General features: G+C 40.7%; 1 protein-coding gene across 1 annotated transcript in view; it reads left to right on the top strand.

Annotated features, from left to right (window-relative positions):
- Positions 1-19,273, top strand: part of tox2 (TOX high mobility group box family member 2) — a 93,465-nt gene that overhangs the window by 59,353 nt on the left and 14,839 nt on the right. The window contains 1 exon segment of the mRNA XM_022200989.2: positions 6,300-6,581. Within this exon segment, the coding sequence (XP_022056681.2) occupies positions 6,300-6,581 (282 nt within the window).

Genomic DNA, 19,273 nt, shown 5'->3' with positions numbered 1-19,273 from the left:
CAAGAAAGTGGAGGTGTAGGGTGGCTGTAACTGGATCTGGTGCCCTCTCCCCCTCCCTGTCTTTGGATTCTTAGACAGAAGGCTCTGTGGCGTGCTGATACCCCCCCCAACCTGATATTGTAGCACAAGAACAGCTATGGCTTTAATTAAGCCCGAGTTGATGGAGCGAGATGGATAGATAAGGAGCATAGAGGAGAAAGAGTATCGAAAACAGCCAGCGACGAGCTCATGCCGTTCAGATTAGGCGCTTGAAAGTAAGAATCTTTGTAGTTCGACACTGTTTACCTTTGCTGTGTTACATTAAAACAAGAGCTATGTGTACACTAGCAAACAGGATCATTCATAAATACACAGTATAATCCTCCTTCGGGAGAGCGATGGCGGAGTGAATGAAAATAGATGATGCTCTTAAATTCATCCCAAAGATAAATCTACAGTTTTCTACTCAAAATGGACTGCGTGGAAAGGAGAGATAACAGGGCCCGACTCTGTCTCTGCGCTCCGAGTGCGAGAAGGTGTTGGAACAAAGAGTGTCGGAGGTGATGGAAGTGGCGGTGGTGTGTGGGGGATTTTAAGCATAAATCACGGCGGTGACAAAGCTCTCCAATAGGCAGATAAGTGCACATTAGTGGTGAGACAGATATGTCATCGTCTGTCTTGGAGCTGTCGGTCCCGCCCTCTCCCCGCAACAAACGTTGACTTGGGAGGACTCCAAACTCTTCGTCTGTGTGGAACACAAGGAACCGGCCTGGAAAACACAGCACTTACGCTCTTATTGTGTCACTTGATGTCTCGCTGCTGCAAAATGCTCACAGTCTGTTGCCCACTTGTCAAAATGTTTGTGTAATGACGTTCCTTTTTGTTTGCTAACCAGCAAATGATACTAAGTATAGGCGCGATTAATCATCGTCGTGGTTACAGATTGTTGTTTTCTAGAGTAGTAAATTAATAATTTAGTCTAAGATAGCAGTCCAAAAGAACTCTAACAAATGCAGGAGTGTTTGTTTAGTTGTTCAAGTTGCTATTCAGTTAAAAACTCCAGTGATTAAATTCATATCAGATTCATTCAAGTAGATGCTTAATGGACCGATAGTTTCAGCTCAAAGCACACCTTCATGTCAGGTTCATGTAATGTTTCTTACATCCTACAAGGCATGCAACTTTTTATTGTACAGATGAATTATATTTGACAGCAGAGTCTTTTTAAAATGATTATACAATTTAACATTAGCGGCATGATGTCCTAAATCTTGATTTCTACAGGCATCACAACAATAATCTAATAAGAAGAAGAATATACAGATAATGAGCCATTAGCCACAGTCAATATCATCTCCAGAAGGCCTTGAATACTCAGGCAGTGTTACAGAGGGAGGGAGAGATCTGTGCCAAATAAAAGACAAGCTGGAAAGCTCCCCAATCAATGTTATTTTCTCTCTCAGTCCCAGACCAACTGTCTATTCATCTGTTTCTTTCAAATGAAAGGTGTGCTGGTATGCAACACTTACAGTCTAGAGATCTGTCTCTTAATTAAAATGTTACAGCTTGTGTTTCGCTCGCTGTGCACACAGCATACTGTGTATTGGAAATAATGTTCTCTATAGTGCTGTGTATTGATCAGATGCAGAAAATAAAGGATGTTTCAGTGTCGAAAATAGAATCTGGGTAATGCAGCCTTTGGTGAGAGTGTGGCCCTGACTATTGAAAGTAAACCGATGACGAGTAGCTCATAGGGAAAAAGGAAAAAAAAAAAGAAAACAAAGAGGATGCTTTTGTTTGAAAAGCCAATTCCATACTAGGAGACATGCTGGTCTATACGATCCATCAAATGCATTGCCTTTGTTTGGATTTTACTTTTAAAGGAGAGAAGAGTATACATTAGCCAGAGTGTACATGTGGTTCTGCACATGCAATCTCATTCTGAATAGAGGCATATGAATAATTTATCTTGCCACAATCCAACTGGGAGCGTCCTTGGTATTTACATTTTATCATCAAGGGCACTGGATGAGCCTTCACAGCAATCTAACACATGGCACATCCTCAGTCCTTGTCCCTTTTGCACAGTCAAAAAGCAACGGATGGCACCGGGAAAATGTTTTCGGTCGCTCGGATATATATTAATACACTGAGAAAAACAAAAGATTGATGAGCGTGCGGGGTGATGACTAAGCACGGTGGTCTGCAGATTACACAGCGGTCTCCCACAGTCGGAGTGGAGCACATGATGGCTCAGAGGGGACACGCACCGGGACTCACTTCACACAATAGCGCCAATGTTTACAGCAGACAATTTAGTTTCCTTCCAACAATTATGAGGGAAATTGAATCTCAGGAAATGTTCGTTTTCTTGTCCATTAGACCAAACAATAACACTATCCCCAAAGGTTTGCAAAAACATCTGTCTTCAAAGGACAGTCCAGAAAATTAATATCAACTTGCTCGCAGGCTATGTCAGGACAAAGTAAATCAAATTGAGGCAATCGCACTTCTTTCTCCTCTTTTCTTTTTATCTGCTGGAACATTCAGGAAGATGAAAGTGCGCTTTTAATGCTGAGTGTGTCTTTACATCCTTGCTTTACAATAAAACATCGCTAACCTCCTTTTTTGTGGTAGAATTAAAGAGGGGGTGTTCTAGGTATTGTAACTTAATGAAATTCCTCTCATCTGGCTTTGTGCTTACGCCCTCAGATTGGTGTTCATTTAAAAGACATTGGATGCATTTTAATCCTGCTGAAGTTGTTGTGGAAAAGAGATTGTCTGCCATTATGTGTTGTAGGCTCAAAAACACAAGGATCTAAAGCTGCTTTCACTTCAAAATCAGCACGCACCCACATTAAGCAACAGTTCCATTCACATTGTTAATCATTTTTGGTGTCGATTGAGGTTCATTTGCAGCAAAACAGTCCTATTGTTGAATTCGGAGCAGCTAAAAATGCTTAATTGTCATATAAAAATCAGCCTCTTCTTTATATATTTGTTAAAATTCTCTAATATATACCCTCAAAAATGGCAGAGTAGGCTTTTGCACTCACCTTCATTTTAAAACAAGGTTGAAAGAAACAAGACAAAAATGTACCCTGTATCCTTTCTCCTTTCTTCCATCTCCCCATGCCTCTTATTTTCTAAAAGTATCTGTTTGAGAGATAAATGACCACTCTGCTGCCGAGGATGACAGCCTACACAAAGATGATATTGAATTGATTTCAGAAATGTTGCAGAACTGACTGTTTGATGTATACTGCTAGACATGAATCATAAAAATTCTATTAAAAAACCCTTGAATGGCTGACACCAGAATATTATTTGTGATGATTAATTTGACTCAGTCATTACAATGGGAGTCAAGTTGGATCGTCTCAGACAAAATTGCTTTTCATTCCCCGTTGAATTTCCCTGCTATTTTTCTTTTCTTCTTGCTCTGTGCACAACTCTGATCTGATTGGACTTACTGTGTTAGTGTGACAGCACACAAATACACAGACTGTTGGTCTTCTTTATTACCAATCGCTGAGCATCGCTTTTTTGTTCCAAAATGAGCCGTTCAGCATTTGAAACAAAATTATACCTATTCTACCACAATGGCAGATCAGAATTTAAACAGTTTACAAAGCTTCTTCATGGAATTACTCAGTTGACAAAATGTTAACAGAATAATATTTATTCAGGCTATTTTTGGCAGCGTTTTCCACCCAAACATTTACATTATTTTTGAATTAATCCTTCTAACACCATGACGTCTATGTTAATTAATGAATCAGTCCTCTGATACATGATATCAATCAAAGCACTAAAGCACTGGTCAGTATATTCAAACAACTCAGTTTTGCATTTTTTTAACCAATCAACCAAATATTAGTTAGTGCAGCTGCTGGTGACGAATTCTCTGCCAAATAAAGGCTAGAATCCTCAGCAAGCAGATGAGCATCAATGCGTGTCTTTATTTTTTGCCTTTCCAACAAGCAACACGTTACATTTAGGATTCAAACATCTCCATCTCCCTGTTAGGTATTTTCCATTTCCCACTGTTAAAGGTTTACTTTGATGTTACTTTTAGTAAAAAAAGAAGAAAAAAAAAACATTTTACAACAGTTTTGGTGTTGTGAATGGCTATAGCAAATCCAGCACACTTTGTTGTTGCACTCGGGGGACGAGACATTCTGTCATTGTTGTCCGATTGATCCCAAACTGACCACTAATCCAAGACTAAACTAGTTTCTGCAGGAGCTTTTGTTCACTGTTTGGGGAGCACACAACAAAATTTGAAATCTGGCAGTTCTCTGAAGCACACACTGGGAGCTGGTAGTTGGCTTTTTCACATGCACTTTATGTACACAGGCTTGTGTGTTTGACTTTTCAGTAAAGAGCAATGCATTTTGTAGTACAGCTGCTCATCTTTTCTGGTACTGATAATTCAGCTGCATTGGAGAGTTTCCACTACCGTTCAGAAGTTTGGGGCCACTTAGAAATGTCCTTATTTTTGAAAGAAAAGCTGTTTTTTCAATGAATATAGCATTAACTAGAAATCCAGTGTAGACATGGTTAATGTGGTAAATGACTGTTCTAGCTGGAAAACGGCTGATTTTTAATGGAATATCTCCATAGGGGTACAGAGGAACATTTCCAGCAGCCATCACTCCTGTGTTCTAATGCTACTTTGTAGGGGTGTAACTGTACACAAAAATCACCGTTTGGTACATACTTCGCGACAGAAGTCATGGTTTGGCTTGGTTGGGTTCTCAGTAAGGGAAAAATTTAAAAAACAACAACAAACAAACCTGCTGATATAAGAGCTGCTATGACTTTCTGGCTGAAGTGTGGACAAGAAAGAACTTCATAACGGGGCTCTATCACCTAAAATAGGAAATATATTTTAATGCAGTGTTATTGTGGAGTTAGGATCTTGTTTACCAACATAAATACAGGGTGTTTTAAAAAATGTATACACACTTTAAATAATTGTAAACTAGGTGTTTGTTATAATTCGTTTAATTTTCAACATGTAAAAGAATTTACAAACATCATTCTATTGTTTTGTCACTGCCTGTTCTCAAACTGATGTCCGTTCTGGTCCAGACACTGCCGACAACACGAAGCGATGGAATAGCACACACCATGAAACAGTTCCCTTGGTATTTGCGTGCATTCACGTTCAATGGTTGCTCTCCATTCAGTGACTGCTGCAGGTCTCATTGCGTAGACTGTCTTTCAGGTATCCCCATAAAAAGAAGTCTAGTGGTGTGAGGTTAGCTAGTTATCAGCTGCTAAAAGGTGTATACATTTTTGGGACACCCTGTATAGTAGTAGGCTAAAAAACACACACACACAATATAGTCATTTACCTATGGCAAAGAGCACAGCAATAATGTAAAGTTAACGTAAGCTTACCTTCATCATACGTTAAAACCTCGGTTCTCAACAACAGAGTATGGCCGTACATCTGCTGCTATGAAAACACCATGGACTTGGTTGTTGCTTTAGCCCGTTCTGAATTGCTTGGCAGGGTTTGATGAAATGATGTTGGGTGCATCGTTTGTACAGTTCAGACTTTTTTTCCTAGCAGCGGGGATAGTTACACTTGGATGGTGCTTTTTCAAACGTGTGTCTAAGTTTGACGGATGCAGTTGAGGACCGCTTCACGGTGTCGGCATACGGCTTTCGTCTTGTCCGCTTGTTTTTCTACTTTTTCGTACTTCACTGGGAAACCGAAGTGATCCCAAACGGGTGATTTTAATGACGCCGGAGCATCTTCCAGCTCGAGCTTCTTCTCGTTGTTGCTGGCATTATCCATGAAACTCCGGCATGAGAATAAACGATCCGTCACATCCTGTGGTTCACTGGAAACTCCTACTTGTTTTTAGTTCCGCGATACTGTGCGACTGCGTGAGCCAGAGAGGGTCCACCGCAACTGTGGGCACTATGAAGTTTTAGGTTTTGCAATTGAAACAATTCTGTACATTGGCCATTCTTAATAGTCTTAACATTTTCGCACCGCGGTACACCTCTGTACCGAACGGTTTGCTATGAATACATGTATCGTTACACCCCTACTACATTGTGTTAGCCAATGGTGTTGAAAGGATAATTGATGATTAGAAAACCCTTGTGCAATTATTTTAGCACATGAATAAAAGTCTGAGTCACCTTTGCAGGAAATCTGTACGGTTTTAAATGCACTTTTGGAGTTGATTGCACCTACAATAACAGTGTCTCTTAGAAACTTAGCTTCAAGTCGAAGTGTTTATACCACTTTTTCTAACCTAATCTTGTTTCATTTTTGTGCCTGTCCCTCCACTCAGAACTACACAGGTCAGACAGGCGGCGGTGGAGGAGGAGGCGGCGGCGGCGGCACCTCCAGTGGAAACGGGGACGAGGACTACGAGATCCCCCCCATCACTCCGCCGAACCACCCCGAGCCTCCTCTTCTTCACCTGATGGAGCACGACTCTACAGGCTACCTCTGTCACTCGCTGCCACACAATGGGCTCATCAACCCGTACTCCTACCCAGAGCTGCCCACACTCATGATGTCGAACATGCTGGCACAGGACAGCCACCTTGTCTCCAGCCAAATGCCCTCGGTGAGTAGCGCTACGTGGACTGAAGCGTCCCATGGGGGCCCTAGCAGCATATAACTAACATTTTCAGTCAATTTAAGCTTCTAATTACAGTAAAAAAATATTTAATTTATGCTTCAGGGGTTTAAGTGTTGGTTTTAAATGAAACCTTTTGGATTTGGAAGTGTAATTTGGTCAACTATAATGGCTTAAACCATAAAGAAGAACTCATTTTGTTGTTTGTAGTAACCTGGAGGACATGAAGGCAAACTGTTAACCTTTACATAACCACAAACAAACACTAGACCGAAGCAAAAGAAGAGTACAATCAATGCTCCACTTCAGGATACATTTCTGGAGCACCTGAGAGGTTGAACAAATTTTACTTTTTAAAGTAATTTAGCATGATTTGCAATTAAAAAGTCGTGCTAAATTACATTTACCATGAATTATGCATGGTTTATATATGCAAACCATGTAAAACTGCCAGCTTTTTAATACTGGACGAGAACCTTTGTAGATAATTGCAGTTTTCAAGAGACTGTAACTAAGTGGAGGAACGGGATGATTGTTCGGCGGTTGCCGTGTCAGCTCTAATGCATGGAGCAAAGGATTGTGGGAAATCCATCAGCATCATATCTGCATCGACAGCATGCATCGGTCAATCTGTCAGGCCTTCAAACATGAATACAGGCTGATTACTCCCTCAGCTCCTCGCACAACTGCACCTCTACAAATTAGCGTCTCCGAGCCATAATTGCATTCATGAAAACTGCTGGAAATGGAGCCGATTTCTATCACAACAAATGATCTATGGAAAGCTGCATACATAGACCATATGTACACGCAAATGATATCTCTTTAGATGTAATTTCTTACAGTATGCTGCACCTATAGCTGTAAACATGTAGTGTATTTTCAAATTTGAAGTCGAGATTAATTATTTGTTACCAACTGTGCAACATAAATCTAGATATTGTGCTAAAAGTGCTGCTTTTATGTAGCGTTTGTGTGAGATAGTGTTACATCTACCTATGTTCCTTTGAAAGTATGATGATCTGTATTGATTGAAAGAATAGTAAACAATGTTGACATATACATTTTTTGCATTCAAGGTTTGAAGGTCATGTCATAGCTTATTTGATATTGACTTTGATATCATAAACAGATACAGAAATAGTTTGACTTGACAGATGTGCCTTTCTGCTAATTCAATAAATTACCAGCAGCAGGTCAGATTATAGTTGCTTCCTTTCTCTCTAGCGTCACAGAAGCTACCGGTATATTTTGTGTATGTTAATAAAAAGATAGCAGTGTGTGTTATATACAGCGCACACTAAATACATACAGATACATATCAAGGTCGAGCATAATGTTCATCATAAACAGCAGAGATAAAAGGCGAACAACAGTCAGCACAGAGTCAAAATATGGCTCGATAAAGATCTGAAATATAAACACACTATGCATTATATGTAATGTTGGAATATTCCCCCCGAGGTATTGAATTCATGTGTCATTTATCTTCATATTCATTTCACATTTTGGTCATGACCTTTACTGTGGAGACAGTGGTTGATTGGCTGGTCTTCCACTCGGCAGCCGGGGTATTTGTTACTGCGATAGAGGGCCACACTCTGTGCTTTTAATAGATTGAATACTGCAGGCTGTGTGATAAAAATGCATGAGATTTTAAATCTTCAGCTCACACACAATCAACATATATTTAAAACACACGTAGTACAAACGCCTCTAACTCCTGGTGATTGTTGTTCTGATCAGCCTATAGGGGTTTAAAGGATACAAAGAGACGTGCCACACAAGTTGTAAAGGCTATGCATTGTCTACATTAAGGAAAATGAGAAATTAAAGCATCAAATTTGAACCACTTGGTGGATCTTTGTCTGTAAACTTCTTGGATCTTTCTAACTGAAGCTCCTTAAACATATATAGGAGATCTTTTCAGGGCTGTGCTTCAAAAGCAGCGTATAAAGCGAACTCAGAAAATTTCTAAATCAAATAGTCCGCCTGGCAAAACTACCAAACCGTAGCAGAGGTTCATTTGTGCTGAGAACGAAGTGTCTATTAAATTGGTGCCTCACCTTGACACAGTCTGTTGAGCAGAGTAATTAAGCAAACTCTGCAGTTCAAACACGAGATGCTGAATAACTCACTTGACACGGATAGATAAATAATGAGGGTTAATTCCAATTTTAGACTGTTTTGGTTGTTAAAAGATGCGGTGTACAATGCGGCGGCCGCTGCTGTTGACATTGTACCGTGTGTGTGTGTGTGTGTGTGTGTGTGTGTGTGTGTCTGTGTGTTTTTGTGTCTTCACTATAAACAATATCTCTGCTGTTGAAATGGATCTACTACATCTGGAGGTCAGGCCTTATATTCAATCTTGAGCACACTGAAAAAAAAAAATCCATTAGGGTTCATCTTTCCTGCATCAGCCATTCTATTGTGGTGCTGCAGTGAGATCTGTTTTCATCAGGCAGATTCAATACGTGAGCTGGGCAATGAAAAGAGTGCAATAGAGTTGGATGAAGCAAGGAGGGGTGAGGATGGAAAGAGAGAGGAGAGAGAGGGAGAGAGAGAGAGAGGGAGCATTGTGAGGAGGAAAGCAAGAAGAAATTGTAAAGAGGAAAAAGGTAACTCTCATTCAAAATGAGCATATACCTCCAGCTTTCTGTACCTCCTGGATTTCATTATTAGATATTTTAGAGATAATTCAGTTGAGTGAAATAAGGTTATTCTGTCTCAACAAAAGGCTGAGAGCTCCTGGTTTTCAAATGTGTGCCTACGTGATTCAAGTATGAGGACGTTTGAAAGTACTCCAATGCAGGTGCAACAATATAAACATAAAATAAATAGGGCGATTATATAACAAAAAGGATTTAGAGTAGAGCAGTGTTGCAGCAGCAGTTGATCATAGGCAGGGAGCAGAACAGATAGGGTGCGTTTGGTTTTGTTGTGCCGGGCTGAACGACAGGACTAAATGGTGTTTAGATTTACATCAATCAGGGCGTTGACCAGCCAATCATAGGTAGGGGGAAGTAATATTCGCAAAAAATGAGGAGTAGAGGATACGACTGGAGCTTTATTATACCTTTCTTACTGTCAGCAGATTCCATTAAAGTGTGTGTTTCTGACTTCCCCGGAAATCTTTAACAATGCCTCATGTGGCTTCATTAATTAAACAAATCAGCTCTCAACACAGCTGTGCTCTGACAGTAGTTTTGTTTCGCAGCACAGGACAAAATGGTGAACTTGTTGGGCGTTTCAGCAGCAGACTAACGTGTCTGGTTTGCAGCAGCAGCAGCAGGATGTAGAATCAACACAGCTCAGGTTCATGGAGCATGTTAATTAGAGCATCGGCTGATTTAATAGTTTCTGGACAACAGTGGAGGTCTATTATATGGCACTAATTCATAATCTGCAAATGAATTTGTTGTTACTTCTTGAAAGGGAGGAGCTGACTGGACTATCTGCTTTTTTTTGGTGCTTTTTCCGGCATTTTGAACATGTTCAGTCTGACTTTGAGAAATTGGGTGATAATTTCAGTCAAAACAATGAAGCTACCAATTGAGATTTTAACCCATAGAAGTTACTTTTCTTTCTCCCCCTTCCCTAATTTTGTAAAGAGGCCATTTTCAATTCATATTTTCTTTTCTTTTTCTGTTTTTTTAAACCGATGCTTATTGTGTTGTGGTCTGAAGCCCCTCCTGGCCAAACCTGATATCTTTCAGGGAGCTCTTTTCTCTGATGCTCTGATGCACTTGGCAGGGCCTCTCTCTCTCTCTCTCTGCCTCTCTCTGTTAATGCCCCCACTGTCATAGCATCTACAAGTTCCAAAACACATTAGACATTTAATAGCCTTGCTCAGGTTGCATTGATCTTATCAATACACCCCAGAACAGATACACATCTCGGCTGCTACTATTGAATAATTTCTGGTCTCGCAAGGAAAGTGGCCTCATTGTTGTCTGTTCCATCTTCATTTACAACTCGAATTTGCCTAAAGCCACGCTGTTTAATTACTGGCTGGGTGGATGTATTTATTTAAGCCTCACACCTGTACTGTGACGACTACATCTGCAGTCTGTCTGAACAGAAACGCTTCATATTCAATTATGATATATTTAAAATGCCTCTCAAATTCATATGACCTGTGCCTGCAACTGGAATAAATTATCTTTGATTTAGTTTTTTTCATATTCCTCAATGGTGCATGCAGTATTAGCCATCATCAAACTGGCTGGAGTGTGATGTTTTGAATATGTAACAGATGATGAATGTATAATCAGCTAGGGGATGCTATGCATAACAGCAGTGTATTAGGAGAGAGAGCTATGTAAAGGAGCCAGCCGCCTTAGCTCCATCAAACACCCAGGTATTATCTCATTTGTTATTTTTCCAGAATACAAGAAGCGAATCTGCTTGAATGAGGGTCAGTTCGTTTGTAATGAGGCACCCTAAAGATCTGCCTGCCACATTCATATTCAAATTCGTCTTTCTAATTTCTTTTGTTGCAACGTTTGAATGTGAGAATTTCCTCACGAGCGCTTTATCTTTAGTTGTTGAGGTTAATTATCAAGTATTAATCCCACCCCGATTGTCATGTTAAGTTGGGTGGAAGCCTTGTTTTCTTTTCTTTCTTTATTTTTCCTCACAAGGTATTAAGTGCTGCTGGCAGGTGCTCGCTCTCCAAGCCTGTGTGAATGAAATATGAGCTGCAATGTCAACTGAACTTGTCACAGACAAGCTGGGATGAATTAATGATAAGAGAGCAGAGGTGTGTTTTAATGTGTTCTGTCTCTGATGGAAGGTCTCAGCAAACCTATTATCGCATACTGTACACCTGCTGGCTTTTGTATAAACACGGAACAGGAAAAGGTGGATTAGAGATACGGTGATGCATTTGTAGAGAAAATCCCGGCCCTAATTTTAAGTTTAAAGAATGAATATGTCAACCAACCTGCAATCAAATGACTTTTCAGGCATGCTGTAATTAAATGTGTTTAGACTTTCCCAATAAGGATTTTAAAATTGTCTTACTTCTGCCTTTAAAGACTTTCTGCTCTTTGAGGCTTTGCTTTATTCTACACTTTTTATTCAGATGATGAAAACCTATTTCTCCTTTGAAAGACCTTCATTTTTAGTCATTTTTTAAAGGGATTAGAGCGTCTGCAGAAAATGATGGAATGTCTGTCGCTTTTCACCACAGTTCAACAAGCCCAGTGATAGAATGGGACTTATATTAGTTATTCCAATGTTGATTCAGGCATAGATGATTCTGAATGATCAATGCCTGCAGTGGAACAAAAATCACTTGCTTGTTTGATGGCCTCTTGAAATATACAAGACGAGGGAAGGCTGTTCTTTAAACTGCTTCCCTTTTTTTTTTTTGCACTTTTTTTTGTGATTATTTATTTTCAAATTGTCCCTTAGGCTAATGTTCCATTTTGGCATTTCACACCTCCCTGTCCCATAAATGAACCATCACAGCCATAAATCACCGGACAAACAGAGACTTGTGCAAACCCTGAAAGGTTCAAAGATTTATGTAACACATTCATGTTTTCCACTTCCTCATTTTAGTACTCCACTGGTAAAGCCTAGCTAATAAAAGGTCCTATTAATATTTCCTGTTGCTTAGCAACGGCAGGCAGCAAGTAATAGCATTCTGTGGAAAAATAGATGACCGATAAGGAAAAATTCAATTCTTTTCTCATCTCCTGGGAGAAAGTGCCTTATTTCTCTGGCAATGTGATATGAAACTGTAGTTGTATATTAAGAAATATCTTAAAAGAAATATAGGTTATTTTCCAATTTCACCATTTTGGAGGGATTTTTATTGCAGGCTGGAATGGCAGCTCATCTTTTCTCTCCTCCCTGATAAAGTCAATTAACCTACCAGATTAAGCTAATCAGAGGATAAGGTGCCGACTTCATTTCTTTTGTTTTAATCAAAAATTCTAAAGAGATGGTGTTAAATAACACCAGCACCGAAATTTAAAAGGATCAGTTGTGTGGGACAAATTGCATTTCATTTATATTGCAGGTGTAATTTAAACTTGTTTTGCACAAACACAGGCCAGCTCCTATGGAGCGCTACGCAAAAGCTCTTCTAATAACACTGCTTATCACCGTGATCACCGGTAATAGAAGAGGACCTCCACAGTGACAATTTTCAATTTAGATAATTCATCACCTCATATTTCAAAAACAACTGAGTAAAATATGTGTTATCACACGCATGTTGTCAGCGTCCTCCTCCATACTGTAGATGCGATCACCGGGTGCCATTCAAGCAAAGAACAGAAGCTAAAGAAACAAACGCAGATTCAGCTGCGGCAGATAGCAGGTGTTATGAAGCAGATACAAAGATAAGGGATTTCATATTACACTTAGCCACGTGCCCCTGCTGAGATTTATCATGCCATGAAATCGTGTCCATATTGCACTGTGCCCTATCTCAACCATCCATCAGCTCATTCTGCTTTCACCACCAGGAATATTCAGCCCTGGTGGCAGTGGAGAGCCATCCCGTGTCATCTCACTCTGGGACGCCTCCCGTCACCAGCTTCACATCACCGCCCCTCTGTCTGTTAATGTGCAGGAGTGGTTCGAGCCGGGGTGATTAAAACACTTGTATTGACATAATACAGTTCATAGATGGAGAGATCTGAGATGCAGGCTGCGTTCAGGGGCAGCAGCCTTCTTCGATCCTGTCGACACAAACTATGAAATGTTGGCACAGCTTGCAGTATTGAAATAGAGGGAAAATATGGGCCAAAATGTCACCAAGTATGGCATCTGTGCAGAAATTAGCTCTCATTAAGACCGATCCCCATTACCAGAAGTGTATTCTGAGTTGTCTTTGCTAAAGGTTTTAACTGACCATCCACTTTGGTGTTCGGAGTCGTCCTGGACCAGTTTTTTTTTGATTTGTGGGAACATTATTCCTCTTGAAATCGTGTGTATTTTTTGCACTCACATTGAACCGTGTGATCACAGTTGGTAAAAACTAGTCTGAAGATACTTCAAACCTCGAGAATAAGGTGAAGATGGCCTCTTCGGATTTTGCGCGCATTTAAATAACCTTGGCGTGACCTCCGCTCGCATGGCGCAGGCAATGCTGTATGTGCTTTTTCTTAACATTTCTGTGCTCTTTGTTGTTTTTGTGTTCATTATTTCTGCATGTTCTTGTTGTTGTGCAAGCATGGGCGCATCCACACACACACACACACACACACACACACACACACACACACACAAAGTGCGTTTGACACGGCAGTCAGGAGTCTCATTAGTGGGAGCAGAGGAGCCTTGCCTTCTGCTGTCAAGAGTGTTGTCCCTGCCGCTCCTCACAACCGTCTCCTACATGTCATGTCAGGCAAGGCTCTGATTCTCTGACGCTGTGCTTTGTGAGGTGAGCTCAGAGACACGCCCGGGCTGAGAGGGAGCAAGAGAAGAGGAGAAAGAGACAGAACAAGAGAGAGAGAGAGAATAAGAAAAGACCGAGGAACAAGAAAGAGAACTGGATGGGGTGGGGAGAAAAATGGAGAGGAATAGACAGGGAGAAAATAAAAGCAAAGGAGGTTCTAACATTAGCAGTAATGAGGAACATGGAGGATGGTGCCGAGGGGGACATCATGACATTACTATCTGCAAATCAACCACTGCCTTGTTGCCGCTGCAGATTCGCTGTAGAAACGTTCAGGGTGGTACTGTACTTTTCAAGCCGACAGTCAATCGCAGCCGGAAACGTCAGCGCCTTTGCAAGTGCTTACAGTTGTACTTTCTTTTATGATTATTATAAAAATTACTGTGAGAAAAATACAATATCCACCCAAAGGGACAACAACATAAAAGTTGATCTCTTCCTTTTTGCGTTTTCTCATGACTTCACTTCAGTTTTGCTGTTTTAAACTTTATCTTTATGGCACGACTTAAAAGCCATTCCTGTATTTTATGAAAATATCAAATGTGTTGGTGTGGACTGTTCTTGGCTTTGAGAGATATAGAAGCGAAGTGCATTTCAACAGTGTGGCTACTTAAGACGTCCTCGGAATAAATTGCTTTCTTTCTCTTGTAAAGTTTGCGTTGAAACCCACAATTATTTCCTTGTACTGCTAGTTTATGAGGTATTGCTGTTTTTCCTGCCAGTTTAATTACACGATCGCGGTTCGGCGCAGGAGGTGCAAGAGCAAGTATTTTATTTGATTTTTTTTTTTCGCCTTTTCACTCGCATGTAATTGGAAGGATTGAAAGTGACCTTAGAGTGTCTTGTTTTGGCAACATGCAGCGACTGCCAAGATAATAAAAAAAATGAGGTTTTAATAGTGTGTTGCTAAATACAGTTGGCTGGTAGTACACCTGGAGCAGAGCATCAGATTGCATTTATATCAAAGTCACCTTGCCTTATTGTATCAAATGAAATAAAAATACTTTTAAAAAGATGCAGCCAATTAAGCGCCAACAAATCCTTAAAAACGCTCGTGTTTCTCTTTTTGTGAGCATCCGCTGCCCATCATATCTCCTCACTTAGCATCTGTCTGATGTCACAAGAAGGCAGATGCAGCGTTTTTCCTTTGCTTTCATACTTAAGTAGCATATGATTCATGAATCCACTCTCTTATTAATTCTCCTCAGCTTGTGTAAATGACCCTCCTGGGTATATATAAGCTTGATAAACCAAAGACGTGGATGAAGGGAGAGAGAAAAGAGGGAGAGACAGAGGGGAGGAGAGAGAGAGAGAGCGAGGAGGAGGCGGGAGGGGATGGGAGGCTCGGAGGCTCTTTGAGGAACAGAGTTGTTAGCGCTTTGCCCTGAGGGTGAATGAGAAGTAGCTTTGAGGGCTGCGAGACCCAGGGTTGGCTCCCCACCTAAAGGCGTGTTTACCACCTTGTTGCGCGGCGGCTGTGCTTTTGAAGGATCAGTCTCGAACGCGCCTCTAATTAAAGCTGTCATGGCTGGGCGCCTGCAGGGATAATGTTCTATTATTATAGTCATTTGTTTCAATTAAACGCTGGCTGATTTTACAATAGCAGCCGTGAACCTGTGTGAGTGAGCCATCACTCTAAACAAGATGGCTCCAGTCAAGCAGGGAGTGAGGAGAGGAAAGTCTCAGGACTCGCAGAGGCATTGATCACGCTTCGTTCAGACGAGGCAGGACGGCATTTAGAAGGCGTTTGATAATGCTGATTAAAACGAATCCGCAGGTGGCGTTTCTTTAAAATCCCCAATCGGACAGATACTGTGCAGCATTGTCAGAACGAAATGTCCCATTTTACACATTTTAAAGTAACAAAAAGTGACTTGGCTCCACTGAAAGTACAAACTGAGAAGATTTATTTCAGGTGAAGCTAACAAGTTAAGCATGACCACAACATTTATTGATTGTGTAGCATCCAGACTGGTTTATTATGATGCCTGTGCAATAAAAAACCTGCATAGCAATCAAGTAGCTTATTTAAATGATGAAACAGATGCCACTCTGGTATAATCATCATAAGGACAGAGCAAGGTTAGCCGTTTTACCCTCCTCTGGTGTGAGTCTCTCCTCTTTCTCCTTGTAGCTGTGTGTAGAGCTCTCTTCTCCCCTTCTCTCATCTCTGTGCTGGTGGTCAAATCCCCTTAGCTAAATCAAATGGTGCAGGCAATTGGAGCGGCCGTGAAACCATTTCAAAGGTAAGGTCAGCAGGAGCAAGGGAACAATGGCTTTGTGATATTCCATCTCGCACACAATGTGCTACACATAATTGGAAAGCCTTTGTTATTTGACTCCCATTTGACTATGATGTACAAGATGTGAATACAAACACGACAGGCGTAACGATGGCAGAGGAACACGTTCACACCGAGTTTCCTGGCTTTACATCACAGTTTAGGTCTGCCTGGCTGCTCATCACCGAAAAGCAATATCTAACTGTCCCCTCGCTAACTTTGGGGATGGATTTTACTCCTTAGGTCACGTGTTTTGGTTTTTTTCCTCTTCTACTTTGAGTTCTTTTTTTTCCCCCTCCGTTTTCTCTTTCTGTCTGGCTCTCTGCTCCAGTGACCTCTTTCCTTCCCTCTTACTCTCCTTCCAGTCTTTATGATGGACTTGTGATGTCCTGGGGCTTTGCAACAAACAGCTAAATTTCAGGAGGTTAATCCATCAAGAGAACATAGAATCCCACTTTATTAATATTCTAAATATAAACATCAGCCATGAAACGTAGCAAATTAAAAGCAGAATGATAATGAACAAAGTTTCCAAAATGATTCACCATCTATTAGTTACAGTTCTGTCCGATTTGCCCCGCTCAAAATGATACCACAATAAGACATATGTCAGGAAAAGAAGTCAGTATTTCAGGCTTGCCATTTATATGAAGTGTCCATGTGTTGCATGCTAACGGCAGAGACCACTGACCAACTAAATCCTGCTACTCACTGTGCACTCCCACTTCTTTCGGCTAGCCATTTGGATGATACCATTAGGAATTAGCATACAGTACCTATGGCAACCGGCAACCTTTGTCAGATTCTTTCATAATATTTGTACAGCCGTCTGCCACTAGCTTTATTTAGCTCGGGCTTGATGGCGCTATGTGATAACTTCTTGCTCTTTGTGTCTCACTCAGGTGAAAGCACCAACTAAAAGCACTCAGAGACATTTTCAGAAAGGACACAGGAATTGACTATTAGAAGTAAATTATCACAGTGGGGGAGTTCTGAGCAGTGTGCACAAGTCTCTTTGACAGTATGAGGCTAGTTTTAGCAACTGTCATATAGTAATGCAGACTTTTTTTAGGAATAGGACACTTTCATGCTTAAATAATTCATCTTGTGCGGTCTTAGCACGAGCCAGTTTTGATGCTTCTGTGTTTTTTGACAATGCAGCTCTAATGAAAATGGAATTAAATGAAATATGAAAGTACATTTGAAGAATTACATATGAAAAAAACAAAACAGTTGTTGCTAAAAACGTGATATTGACTCATATCTGGAGTGAACGCTACCACAATCTCAAAAAATATGGTTTTCCTCCACTAGGAATATAAATGTAGATTTATGTATGTCTGTAAAGCATGAGCGACCTTTTTTTTTCTGTCTCTGCTCTTATGAGGCTGACACCAAGTATCCACGATGCCATGGTGCCTTCCCCCCCAATGAACTCCTCTGCTCTGCATGTCTCCTTCTTGTTTATATTAAACATGGTGTGACTCAGATTAAAGGGTGACAATTTTGCCTGGAGGCTGTTGCTATGGAAATGCATCTGCTATAGCTATGATAGGCCATTCATGTTTGATTAATTGGTTTTTCAATGCTTCTTGGTTTGTGAGGACCCTTAAAGAGTAAGTCCATGGAAAATGGAAAATTAATGGATTTCTATTTCCTTCTTTTGCTCCTTCTTTCTTCCTCCTTTTTTTTTTTGTCTAACTACTTATTTTGCTGAAGCCATTTCCTCATGTTTTAAGAAGTGTAGCGATGGTGTTTTGAATTATGATTGGAAGTTGGAGATTGCCGTGGATGGGGGGAGGTTAGAGCTCGGTTATTTGAAATGCAAAAGGAATGTCTTTGTTCACGGCTGGCTTTTGTGAGCAGCTGCTGAGGCAAACACAGAATCTAATGTCGTGTGAATATTATGAGTTTTCAAAGCAGGCCAGATCCTCGCACAACATTACTTTGTTGTGCATTTTTATTCGAGCAATCTACTGGGACCAATTATGATTAGAGAGCAGAGCCTTCATCTCTGAACCTCTGCTCGTGTTTATCAAGACCTCATATGCTCGGGCCCTTTCAATTTGATCTTTTTAGCGCTGCACTAATGTGTAATGTATTATTTAACTCATAAATGTTTAAAAGAGCTAACAAATGCTAGTTCATCACTTTCTGATCTGTAAATTGCCAAACATTCCCATTTATGCCTGCATTAAAAGCATCCTTTGCTCCGTGCTCATGTTCTGTCCTGTTGAATCTTGAAGAAAAGCTTTTGATGTAGTTATTATTGAAGATCTTTTAAAATGGCTAAGAGTGGAACTTTCTGAGAGTCTGACTTAGTAATCACTGAAGGGTGTTCTACATGTACGTCCAGCTGTGAGCACCGCTTTTCTTTCCATTTGTGCTGCAAAAGGTGTTGTTTAACTTGGTTTTAGTGCGATTTTTCTCATTTTTAGCTTGCAGTGGATATAATGTATCTGCAGGGGGTTGATCGATACCGTTTACTCAACGATTGCTTTAGCAGGTGCTCAGATCTTGGCTTCTCTAAAATGAATTTTCAGAAGCAGGAACTTAAAGTCTATGTCCGCCATCAAACAGGCCGCCGTGTCTCAGAGACCTTGGAGGGGCTGCAATTGTTGCCCACAGAAGTCATCAGAAGTCAATAAAATTCATAGATTGTACCTTTAACTGTAAAAGAGAGCCTCATTGAAAAATTATCTATTTTTTAAAAATAAACTTGTCCTGGCTGCAAAGTCACTGTTTGGTTAGCGCTTTTGCTTTGCAGCTGAAAGATCGCCCGTTCACCTCCTGGCCTTACTGGGATCTTTCTGCATAGAGTTTGCATGTTCTACCTGTGCATGCGTGGGTTCTGTCCAGGTTCTCCGGCTTCCTTCCGCAGTACAGAAATATGCTGAGGTTAATTGGTAACTCTAAATTGTTCGTAGGTGTGAAGGCAAGTATGATTGTCTGTATATGTAGCCCTGTGATAGACTGCTGAG

This window comes from Acanthochromis polyacanthus, chromosome 5 (assembly GCF_021347895.1).
Source record: "Acanthochromis polyacanthus isolate Apoly-LR-REF ecotype Palm Island chromosome 5, KAUST_Apoly_ChrSc, whole genome shotgun sequence".
In the NCBI taxonomy this organism is placed as follows: Eukaryota; Metazoa; Chordata; class Actinopteri; family Pomacentridae; genus Acanthochromis; species Acanthochromis polyacanthus.
The sequence above is the reverse complement of the archived record's forward strand: the minus strand, read 5'-3'. Positions and strand labels throughout refer to the sequence as shown.